General features: G+C 37.7%; 1 protein-coding gene and 1 long non-coding RNA gene across 3 annotated transcripts; one reads left to right on the forward strand and one right to left on the reverse strand.

The window, feature by feature from the left end:
• Positions 1 to 404: 404 nt before the first annotated feature.
• On the reverse strand, positions 405 to 1586 carry LOC125262152 (unconventional myosin-XVIIIa-like). Its single transcript, XM_048180706.1, has 3 exons — positions 1374 to 1586; positions 1022 to 1214; positions 405 to 553 (listed from the first exon to the last, which is right to left on the reverse strand). Exons 1-3 carry the CDS (start codon positions 1542 to 1544, stop codon positions 420 to 422), a joined length of 498 nt encoding a protein of 165 aa, XP_048036663.1. The 5' UTR covers positions 1545 to 1586; the 3' UTR covers positions 405 to 419.
• Positions 1587 to 2574: 988 nt separating this feature from the next.
• On the forward strand, positions 2575 to 7602 carry LOC125262153. Of its 2 annotated transcripts, XR_007183519.1 has the most exons (7): positions 2575 to 2936; positions 3053 to 3184; positions 3632 to 3717; positions 4679 to 4848; positions 5188 to 5330; positions 6174 to 6254; positions 7245 to 7602. It is a non-coding gene; the product is annotated as an uncharacterized LOC125262153 (long non-coding RNA). The 2 variants fall into 2 exon arrangements; XR_007183518.1 differs by lacking the exon at positions 3053 to 3184 and having other exon boundaries at positions 2579 to 2936.
• Positions 7603 to 12800: the final 5198 nt, after the last annotated feature.

Consider the following 12800-nt stretch of genomic DNA (forward strand, 5'->3'; position numbering starts at 1 on the left):
CTTTGCAAAGCCCATTTGGCACTTGGCGAATGTTAATTTTGGACCCTGTCTGCCGTTTACATGCCCAGCGCCACAGTGCAAAGGTTTTGTATAAAACTCTCCTTTCCCTTCGGCTAATCACAGGGCCAAAACGAGATTACGAGGCCCCTGGACAGATACATTTTTCTGGCTGATAATTACAGTACATTTGGGCATTTAGTAAGCACTAAAGCCCAGAGCAATTACTACATTTTTCCTGTCTGCTCTGCGTATTGATTCAAGTCAGAGACCCAGCTGGAGTTTCTTGATTAAGCTGTCACAATAACCCTGATTACCCAGAGTTCATTTCTCTCTCAGTCTCACGAAACAAAAGAGCGAGAGGAGCCCAAAACTTCATTTTGGTAAATTGTAAAGCTTTTGTACTATTATTTCCATGCACATTATTCTCTTAAATAGCTACTCACTCGTTTCTCATCCTTCACAATGTAGTTTCGGCCCAGTTTCTTGGTCAGGTGAGGGGCCAAAACGTCAAAGCGTCTTCTGAACTCAGAGAAGACCATGTGGTCAGGGTAACCTGCACAAAGCATGCAGATATTCAGCAGGAAATAACAGAGAGGATTTCATTTTTATCTATTTGATTGGATTTTTCAATCTCTCTTCTCACTAGGGATATGCAACGATTAATCGCGATTAATTGTTAGCAAAATAAAAGTCTGTGTTTACGTAATATATGTGTTCTGTGTATAATTATATATTCTGTATATATATATATATTCTGTATATATATATATATATATATATATAAATACACACATACATGTATAAATTTAAGAAATATATACATATTTAAATAAATATATATTTACAGTTTATAGTACATGTAAATATAAATATTTTATATATAAATTAAAATTTTTCTTAAATATATACATGTATGTGTCTGTATTTATATATACATAACCATTATACACAGAACACACACATATATTACGTAAACAGACTTTTATTTTGCAAACGATTAATCACGATCCCTGCTTCTCACCCTGTCTGTAAATCCTCAAACTGTCCAGCAGTTTGAAGCCACGGATCTGGGCCCTGAGCAAAGCCACATCCATCTGCATGAGTCCAGTGTCGCAACTCTCCTCTGACCCTGCGGCCCTCAGAACTTCCGCTCGGGGTAACAGACAGTGGACAAAGTGAACCCTGGATCTGCGGACGGTGTCCAACAGTGCATCCTGATAGAAAGAGGAATATATAGTGTGTAGTTTTAACCATTTCTTGGAATGAATGGGGAATTTGAACAATTCCATAATGGAAAGTTGACATTAAACCAAAGATTTTAGAAGAAACGTCCAACAACTACTATTTGGTGCAGGACCCTCTTGAAAACTCACCACTTGGAGTTTAATCTGAAGTAGGAGAGATTTCTTCTTGACCGCTGCCATGCCTGTGGTGAAGGTTTTCCTCATGCTGGTGGCCCGACGCAGGGCGAGCTGAGAAACGCCCTCCAGTCCAGCGATTGAGCCGGTTAGAACTGCAGCACTGCTAGAGCGGCCCACAAACATCCCACTAATGCTCTTTCTGTAGGAAAGACAGTTTGTTCTTGAATCAAAAACATATTTTAAATCATATTTTCTATCATACTCAAATACAGGTTCATAATTTTGTTTAGGAGGTCTACTTGAACACGTTTACATGACTTAATGTTCAAAAAATGCATTTTTTTTTTTAAATAATTTAAATTGTTGCAGCACTTGTTTTCACCCTCTGTCTGAACACTGTTTTAGTTTTGCTTTCTTTAAAAACTGCCTTGCAGTCGGAGCCGATGGCCTCGTGGGCAGTGCTCCGACATATAGCGCGGTTACGCTTCAGGTGACCTGAGTTCAAGTCACGGCTCATTATCCAAAAAGTTATTGAGAACACAGCAAAAGGTTGTGGTTGTACTGCTGAGGAATAGTGTTAGAAATAGATTTTAATCACTAGCTCTTCAGTTCCACTGCCTTTGGAAGGCCATGTAATCATGATTTCCCCCTTACTATGAAAAAAACAGCATTTCTTCAACATAGAAGTGTGATAAACTCTTCCTGGCCTTATAACTACCTTTGTTTAAGGGCAAGCCAAAATAGCCAGCAGGCGGGGATTATGCAAATGCGTTACACGGTGACATAGGTACATCACGGAAATAATGGCAGGAATACAAACAAGGCTTTTAATGGGTTAGTTCACCCAAAAATTGACTCAACCTCAAGCCATCCTAGGTGTATATGACTATCTTCTTTCAGCCCAACACAATCTGTGTTATGAAAATATTCTGGTTCTTCCCAGCTTTGTAATGGGACTGAATGGCACAGAGTTTTTGAAGTTCCAAAAAGCACATCCATCCATCTTAAACGTAATCCATTCGACTCTAATGGGTTAATCAATGCCTTCTGAAGCAAAGTGATGCATTTTTGTAAGAAAAATGTCCATATTTATAATTGTATAAACTATAATCACTGTATATCGTTTATAAAGTTTGGAGCTGGACTGGAGCTGTATGGATTACTTTTATGATGGATGGATGTGCTTTTTGGGCTTCAAAATCTACACTGTAAAAAATGATTCTGGGTTTTAGTCAAGTGGACAAATAAAATCATGTCCTGTCAACTTGCAGTGTCTCACAACACAATAGGATGAGTTATATCAACCTCAACTTGAAGGGAAATTGAAAACTTTAAATAACGTGTTCATATAACAACAAAACATAAGTTCTGTCAAGTTTCTTTCAAATGCGCATGTGCCAGAAACTCTACGTCATGATGACGTACTATTTTACCGAATTTGAGACAGACGCGCCATCCGCCATTTTCTGCACGAGAAGCTGCTGCTGATCACGCAAGAAAAGATGATGATGGAGCCCGCGTTTGAACGACTACAGATGGGCTGATGGGCTTTATGGACCGCAAATAATGAAATTAGTAAGTATACCTTGATTTGTGCTTTCTTTAATGTTAATTTGGGCATGTTTCGTTACCGCTCTGCGTCCGGGTTAGCCTTGTTTCGTTAGCGCTCACTGTCCGCGTTTTGATTTCAGGCATTCATATTTTGCGAACTAAGACAGCTTGATCAATAGTCACACGCACTGCCAGACAAAATTATGCTCGCTGGACATCGAGCTGCTGTCGATACGTGAGCAGAAAGAGAAGTCGTCTTTAACTATTGTAAGGTAATGTGAATAATAAATAACGTTACAGAAAACAGTGTACATATAAGTGACTTTTAAGCGTGTTGGTTGTTTGTTGTTATATTATAAAAATGCCTGATTGATTTATGTTTCTTAAACGCTCAGTTGTTCTTTCCATACCATATGATTGTTTTTGAGCATGTGCACACTTCTGTATAGCTAACATTAACTTGTGTTAATGTAACGTCAGAATTACGTTATGTGTATAAAACCTTTTCACCTAATAAAAGCTATCTACAGTATTGCTCAGTTTTATATTGCAACATAATCTCTATAATATTTAATTTATCACCCAGCCACATAGAAATAAAAAGTGATGATAATGCCTCGTTATATTTGGGCAGTATGATTTTCAGTGAATATTTATATTTGTATAAATGTTTATGTGTATTTGGCTGGATTTTAACTTTTTTTCTTTTATATTTGCAGGATCAGTACAGTGGAAGCACAACTCCATATCGATGAGGTGGTATTGCAAGATTTGTAGACACCAAAAACCTTCTTGCTTTACTAAGGTACTGTTGTTGAAATACACATGATTTTCTAGGTGTTCACATTGAGGGGTTAGTTCACCTAAAAACGAAATATTTGTCATTAATTACTTACCCTCATGTCATTCCACACCTGTAAAACCTTTGTTCATCTTCAGAACACAAATTAAGATATTTTTGATGAAATCCGAGGGTATCTGATCCACACATAGGCCGCAACATCATTGCACCTTTTAAACATCCAGAAAGGTAGTTAAAACATGGTTTAAATAGTTAATGTGACTACAGTGGTTCAACCTTAATGTTATTAAGCGACAAGAATACTTTTTGTGCGCCAAAAAAAATAAAAAAAAAAAAATCAACAATTTTAACCATTGTCATATGTAGTGAACTCCGTGCGGGCTTCCTTGTTTACGTCCGAACGCTGGCTCATCATTGTCCGGATCCTGTGTCAGCTGTGCCGTGCTGCTCATGTGTTCAGCTACGGCCAATACTGAGTTGGCATTCGTTTGTAAACAAGGAAGCCTGCACTGAGTTCACTACATATGACAACAGTTCAAATTGTTAATTTGTCAAATAGAACAAAGTTTTTTGTTGTTGTTTTTGGCACACAAAGTATTCTTGTCACTTCATAACATTAAGGTTGAACCACTGCAGTCACATGGACTATTTTAACAATGTTTTCAACTACCTTTCTGGACTTCAAAAGGTGCAATGACATTGCTGCCTGTGTGTGGATTACATACACTTGGATTTCATCAAAAAATATCTTTGTATTCAGAAGATGAACGAAGGTCTTATGGGTATGGAACGACATTAGGGTCAGTAAATGATGACAGAATTTTCATTTTTGGGGTGAACTAACCGGATATAGTAATCAATCAATGTAATTGCATCTTTTTTTTACTCTTTCCCCAGTTGACGAGAAACCCTGTAATTTTCTATTCCTCTAACAAAATGCTGTTTCGTGTGATCATCTCCCCAGAGAACATTCAAAAAGTCTGAGTTGATCCTGTTCCAGATTCTGTTGACGGCCTCAAGCTTGAACCTAAAAGCAGGCTCCAGCTGAAAGACACTTTTGACCTTCAATAAGAAGATGAAGACTTCCATGATTTCTGTAACCTTACATGTGTAGCTGATCTGTCCAAAAACAAGGTGACACTGAAAGTCCTTTTCGCCCTCATTCTAGATACATGGTCAGACTCCAGTTTAGACACTGCAATTTAAAGTGAATCATGATCTCCATCAACTTTTTTACCCAGCATCCATTCATAGCCATCTGCTGCCCGTTCGCAGCCGTGGCCACGAAAGGTTGTACTGTTCTATTAGAAGATATGGGCAAACTTAATATCCTAAGATTATATGACCAGTTCTGTCATGTTGAGTGAAATGAAAATGTTTTAACTTCCTACATGATGTTTTAAATTAGTACTGTTGAAGACTGTCACCCTGGCATCTTTGTTAAATTTGTAAATGTATTTATTTTTTCCATAGATCAGCAAAGAATTCACCTGTGTTAAAGGACTAGAGAAAGTCCTTTTTTGAAGGCCTAGATGGTCATCTCTCGAAGCTGATGCAGTTATTCAGGTCAAAGCATTCCAGAAATGACTTCAATACTGGAGAGCCTTAATAAGGATGTGAGTCAGTTTTATTTTAATGCAGTCTTTCTCTCCCCAAAATGACAATTCTGTGATCATTTACTCACGTTCATGTTTGTCCAAACCTCTATGACCTTTTTTTTTCTATGGATCATAAAAATAGTGATAGTTTTCTTCAAAAAATTTTAAAATAGGCAACATGACTCGGCCACTGCTTTTACTGCGTGTTGACTTGTCCTTTATAGAGCTTAACCTAGCCACTGTTCATTTTCATTGAATGGAATTAAGATATTAATATTTTTGCATGTTTTTGGAGTGGCATGTTGGTGAGTAAATGACAATTATCATCTTTGCTAACCTATCCTTTTAATTTCTTTAAAATGTTGTTGCAACCCCAGTGAATTTGAGGCAGGGGTGCTAAATCCTGCTCCTGGGGAGCCAAGATCCTGCAGTGTTTAGCTTCAACCCCAGTTAAACACACCTACTACAGATAATCAAGGTGTTCAGGATCACTACAAACTTACAGGCAGGTGTGCTGAACCAGGTTGGAGTTAAACTCTGCAGTATATTATTGGCCCTCCAGGAGCAGGATTAGACAACCCCTGATTTAAGTGGCATGAGCATGTTACATACACTATTAAATCTTAATTTGCTGCTGAACAAAAATGTAACAAACAACTGTTTTTTGCACATTACTGGTGATTAATTTTCAACCAAAGTATAAAAGTGTAAATGTGTAAATTTGAAGTAAATGTTTTTGTGGTTTTTATTTTTTTCTAAAAAGCATCAAAGACCGGGAGGGGGAGGAAAGGATAGGCAAATAAAGAAAAACAAAGGATTGAAAGAATAAAGCTGGTACTTTAACCATCCTATATTTTACAGACAACAAAGGATGAGGACAGCAGCATTGCTGGGCCTGCCATGGTACATGCGAGAGACTCAAAATTCATGAAGATATGCAAGGTAAGGAAAAATGTTAGGAAAAACATTGGGTCTCTTATAGGGTTAGTCCACCTAAAAATGAAAATTGTCATTAATTGCTCACCCTCATGTTGTTCCACACCCGTAAGACCTTTGTTTATCTTCAGAACACAAATTAAGATATTTTTGATCAAATCCAATGGCTCAGTAAGGCCTGCATTGACAGCAAGATAATTAACACTTTCAAATAACTACTAAAGGCATATGTAAAACTGTTCTTGTGACTACAATGGTTCAACCTTAATGTTATGAAGCGACAAGAATACTTTTTGTGAGCCAAAAAAACAAAATAACAACTTTATTCAACAATATCTAGTGATGGGCGATTTCAAAACACTGCTTCATGAAGCTTCAAAGCTTTACAAATCTTTTGTTTTGAATCAGTGGTTCAGAGCGCGTATCAAATTGCCAAAGTCTAATGATTTCAGTTAACGAGGCTTTATTACATTGTGTTTTGAAACGTTTAGAAATGTAAATGGTTCACGTGACTTTGACAGTTTTATACACGCTCTGAACCACTGATTTGAAACAAAAGATTTGTAAAGCTTCGAAGCCTCATGAAGCAGTGTTTTGAAATCGCCCATCACTAGATATTGTTGAATAAATTTGTTATTTTGTTTTTTTGGCACACAAAAAGTATTTTTTTTATGTCACATTATAAGGCTGAACCACTGTAGTCACATGAACGATTTTAAACATGTCTTTAGTAGCTTTCTGGGCATCTGAAAGTGTAAATTATCTTGCTGTCAATGGAGGCTTCACTGAGCCATCGTATTTTATCAAAAAGATCTTAATTTGTGTTCTGAAGATGAACGAAGGTGTCTTAGAGTTGTGGAACGAAATGAGGGTGAGTAATTAATGACAATTTTAATTTTTGGGTGAACTAACCCTTTAATTTCCAGGGGTCTGGGGGTTATATTTGTGTATTTGCTTTTAAGTAACAGTACCTTGTTTTCTTTACATTCTATAAAGCCCAGTGAGCGTGAAGAGGATTTGATCAAGGGTGTGGTGATTGGAATCCTAATGGTTGTGGGAAATGTGATGGAACCTCTCCCAGCGATCTACAATGACGTTGCCCTGGTGATTGAGGAAGAAGTGGTAATGCATCACCTTAGTGATATACCTAATGCTTTTCTGAACCTGATGGGCCTGGACTATCCAAACCTTGACTACCCAAAGGAATTAAAATTCACTTTTTAAGTGATACAGCACCCGTTTATAGGAGTGGGATCAGACTTTTGCACTGCAAGAGTTCACTCTTTGAAGAGGAGGTTGCTGCGATAAGACAGAAAACGAACAATCTTTTTTCCTTCTTGCTACTGTTTAAAGGGATAGTTCACCCAAAAATGAAAATTTGATGTTTATCTGCTTACCCCCAGCACATCCAAGATGTATGACTTTGTTTCTTCAGTAGAACACAAATGATGATTTTTAACTCCAACGGTTGTGGTCTTTCAGTCGTATAATGCATGTCAATGGGAACTCCATCTATAAGAGTCAAAAAAACACGACAGACAAATCCAAATTAAACCCTGCGGCTCGTGACAACACATTGATGTCCTAAGACACGAAACGATCGGTTTGTGCGAGGAAACTGAACAGTATTTATATGATTTTTTACCTCTAAAACACTACTGTGTCCAACTGCGTTCAGCATCCGGTTAGTGAGGTCTGATTACGCTCTGCTTCAATGAGTGCAAGACATCACTTCCGTTGTCAAAGCATGAGACATCACTTCCATCATCAGAACACATTTTTTTGACCTCACCAACCGGATGCTCAACGCAGTTGGACTTAGTGGTGTTTTAGAGGTAAAAAGTGATATAAAAACTGTTTGTTTTCTCGCACAAACCGATCGTTTCGTGTCGTTAGGACATCAATGTGTCGTCACGAGCCGCAGGGTTTAATTTGGATTTGTCTGCATGTTTTTTTGACTCTTATAGATGGAGTTCCCATTGACTTGCATTATACAACTGACAGACAGCAACGGTTGGAGTTAAAAATCATCATTTGTGTTCTACTGAAGAAACAAAGTCACCTACATCTTGGATGCTCTGGTGGTAAGCAGATAAACATCAAATTTTCATTTTTGGGTGAACTATCCCTTTAATTGTTGTACTGTTTTAAAGTTTAAGAACATTGTTGTTTTAGATCTCATTGTTTTAGATGTAACATTGGTATTCTTGGAATTTTTTAGGTCTACAACGATTAATCGCGATTAATCGTTTGCAAAATAAAAGTCTGTTTACATAATATATGTGCGTGTTCTGTGTATAATAATTATGTATATATAAATACACACACATTCATGTATATATTTAAGAAAAATGTATATATAAAATATTTGTTTATATGTAATATAAAATATATATTTATAATATAATAAATATTTATAATACATGCATATATTTCTAAACTTTATACCTGTATGTGTGTGTATTTATATATACATAATTGTTATACACAGAACACGCACATATATTACGTAAACACAGACTTTTATTTTGCAAACGATTAATCGCGATTAATCGTTGCAGCCCTAGAATTTTTTCAAACTGACTCTTTTCTTGTTACCTTGTCCTGCTTACTCTTTCCTTCTCATGTTTCTACAATTGGGAAAGACATGGTTTTTGAACAGTTTAATGTGAAGTTTTTTAACGCAGCTGCTTGTGAATTCTTCATGTACACTTTTACCTGCAATGAAAAATATCTGATAATGACAAGGAGAGTTATTTGTTCTGTTTTGGCTTAAAGATGGGTCTGATAGAGAAGTTTGCACGTGTTTGTGTGAGCTGTGTATATGTGAGGGTTTTTCTTGTGTAGCGTTTTTATATCTTTGCAAGAGAACTCTTTGTGTCTGTGTTTTTTGGATGCATCATATGTTAAATAAAATAAATGTTGAGAGTTTCAATTTTGCATTTGTGTTGATTTCATGTATGTGGATCCAGATAGATATCCAGAAATTCTTGACAAACCAATGAAGTCCAGTAAACTCAAATAGTTAAGTTATAATGTTGAGGAAAAATTACTATTTTATGTCAGTTAGACTTAGTTCATGGTTGGGAAAACATGAAAAATTAAGTTCAGCCAATATGTTTTTTAGTTGACTCAACTAACAATTCTAAATGCTCATCAATTGATATAGTATGTTGGCTCAATTTACTGCAAGTTATTTCAACAACTACATATAAGTTGAGTGAACTTAACACCTAATGTTGGCTGAACTTGACTAAGTCAATGCAACAAGATGACTTGACTAAGTCAAGTTGGGTCAACAAATCATTTTTTACAGTGTATGAATTGGGGTATGAAAAAGCTTTCAGACGTCACAGGGCCATAAACAACATGTGCACTTAATATACATTTAAAGCTTTTTCCTCCTGCCATGAAATAGGCATGAAACACCTACAGGTATGCCGCTTTCCAATTACAAAGTGCATGGTAAGATTAATAATCCTTTTTCTTTAAATGACTTTTTTTTGCTCACGCATAGATTTGCATAGAAGCATTTCAATTTGTTTTCCGAATAAATCATCAGAGTAATAAAGCCATCTCTGAGATCTCACCTGTGCCGATGCTCATCGTGAGCTCCCACGCCATGTATAACCTGTCTGCTGCTGTGCCTCGCTTCCTTCTCCGACTCGATGTGCGGTATCAACACGTCCTCCAAGCCAAAGTCAAAGCGCTTGTGTTTGGAATTGTCCGGGAGGAAGAAAAACGCTCCAAAGCACAAGGTGATGAAGGCACTGAGGATGAGGAGGAGGATGAACTTCTCGGAGAGCCGTAAGGTGGCTCTGTGATGCGGGAATGAGGAGGCACCTGGCGAGAGGGTAGGTATCCTACGTCCCGAGAGTGGCAATAGAGCCGGCGTGGTCATATTTTGATGATGAACTGGAATATGGTGGGATAAGTGTCAAGGATGTTTTTGTGTAAGCCACACTATTATCTCATTGCGGTAAAGGGGAGCTTTACCGTCAAATGTCTTCTTATCATAGAAATTGAGGTGTCTTGTAGATCACAACTGATTCCACTTGCTCTGAAAACAAAGAAAGATATTTTCAGATACTGACTGTCATAACAGCATTCAACAGAAGCTTGCCATTAAAAATAAACTTCAGTTTCCATGGCAATTATGTTAAGCAGCAGAAAGGACATGGGTCTAAATTTTATTAAACAACAAATAGCTCCAGCCATCTAATTTGATTCCTCGGTTCTAGACTAGCAGTCATTTTATAGTGATTAGAAGTAATTTGGGATTTTATTTCTGCAATATATATGTGCCCTTCAAGTGGAGTAGGAAATTAAGAGTTACGAGCATATGAATGACCGAGCATAAGTGGAAAACTCTGAATTCTAGATGACACACAAGTTGCAGAGTTGTGATGTTGAAAGGGGAGTGTCAATTTGAAACACTGATATAAATATATTTGAATTTGATATATATGAATTTGTGAAATCACAATAAAAGGTACGAGTTTCCTATGTGCACTTGAAGGTAGCAATAGATACAGTAAAAATAGTAAGAGTGGTATTCTAGTGTACTATTTTGACACCGCCTTGCATACTTATTATTAGTAGGTATAACATTTGGATTAAACTTCAAGACTGTTAAAAAAGTATGTTCCATAGTATGAATGAATTTCTGACGTACTACATCTGCCATGTTGTCATGTGACCTACCAATGTCAGCTGTATCACTTCACTGCCATTCACAACACCTGTCTCATGGCCTCATGGGATAGTAAAGAGTTCAATCAAATGCGCACTCCAGAATCTCACCACAAGTGGTAGGTCAGTCGGGTAATTTAATTTACAGTTTTATGAATTTGGACATGCTACTCATCTCGCATACTGTTTTTCACCTACTATATTGTAGGAAAGTAGACTGATTTGGATGCAGGGAGAGGTTTTCTGAGCCAAGAGAGGAAATCTGTGTCGCTCCACTCCACTCAAATACGCTGACCTAGGCCAGCTTTTAGTCTGTTTTGCATGGTGACAGGCAAAGCCTAGTGGTTTGGCTTGCTATTTTTGTTAGTGGAAAAGAAATACACCAACTAATCGGTAAAATTTTGTCTTAAACGCAATTTACTTGATATTAATTACACTAAATTGAACTCTATAAATATTACACACCCAACTGTGCTGTAAGAGCAATGCTGTGAAAGTGATTACTGTAGCTATAGTACTATGTAACACTCCAGCATGTGTGATATTGCTTAATTGTAAGGATTAAGAAAGGAATCTTAACCCACTTATCAAGACCTTTTCCCTACTATTACTATTCCAAAACAAGGGCTAAAAAACAAAAGGACAAAACAAGGGCTTTTGGTTCAAACGTACATATTTAAAGACAAAAAATCATCACGAGGACGTCCAAGCAGACGTTATAGTCCAAAACTACTTAAAATATTGTTTATTTGATGGTCTGGTTTGGACTATCACGCTCTGGCAAAGCTTTACATTCATGTCAAACACAGGTTAGCAAACCAGCAAATGCGAATAACCATTCAAACGAGATCAGCATTATATCAAAACAACAATCATATTAATGAACATGCGTCAAATATATTAAAATCGTCATACAGACTGTCTTTGAGACACTTTGAGCATGACAATGTAACACCTGTAATTGAAGTGCTTGATCACAGCGCCACATCAAGCGGTTCATGCTCAAACGCCGGTCTTATCTTAATATCAGCCAGTATTTTTTTTACAGATGCATGGATGAAACAAATTTGTACACATACCGTGAGGGTCTTTTTATCATTCTGATCCATGATCCTTGCTTTGATCCAAATGCTTCTCGGTGTCAAGGCGGGTTGGGTCGTGTCGTTATCTTCACGATGAACGGCGAGTCCGCCCTCACCGCCGCCCGTTAGGCGTATTTATCTTAAACTAGCAATACGTTATCGATAGCGAAAAAATCAGTTTGATAAGACAAAATAGCATCGCAACCTAGGGAAACATGAAGAAAACTGAATAGTGAACACAATGTTACGAGTTTTCGTTCTGCATGTTAACGATAAAAGTTCCAGTCACATCATGCGCTTACAGCGGTAAATATCGCGGAGCGCGCGGACGGTGTTTCAGCACAGGCCTGATCCGCTTGATGCCGTGGCAGCGTCTCTGAGCTGGAGAGCGATATCAAGAGCCGACACAATAATGAAAGTAAACCATGGGTGTATCGCAACCGCTGGGTGATCCTATCTACATAATGCCCTATTTTAATAAAAGATCAAGCCGGCCTGCGCTGGACGTGTGCTGCGCCTTTTTCCTCCAGTAAAGGCATTCAGCTGGCAGCCTTGTAGCGGACTGATCCCGTCATGCCGCTGCTGCATCACCTTGTCGGTGCCTCGGGATAAATCGGCGCCATAGACCGTAAATCCACAATTAATGCCTGAAAGTTGTCAGGTTCACGTTCATGTCCCTGCTTCTATGCTCTGAAACATTCGCGATTACCACCACCGCCTCCCTTACGTCTTCGTTTCTCCTTTATTTCTGTAGCCGTGTGCGCCGCCAGGCTCCAAT

Source organism: Megalobrama amblycephala, unplaced genomic scaffold, assembly GCF_018812025.1.
Source record: "Megalobrama amblycephala isolate DHTTF-2021 unplaced genomic scaffold, ASM1881202v1 scaffold627, whole genome shotgun sequence".
Taxonomy (NCBI): domain Eukaryota; kingdom Metazoa; phylum Chordata; class Actinopteri; order Cypriniformes; family Xenocyprididae; genus Megalobrama; species Megalobrama amblycephala.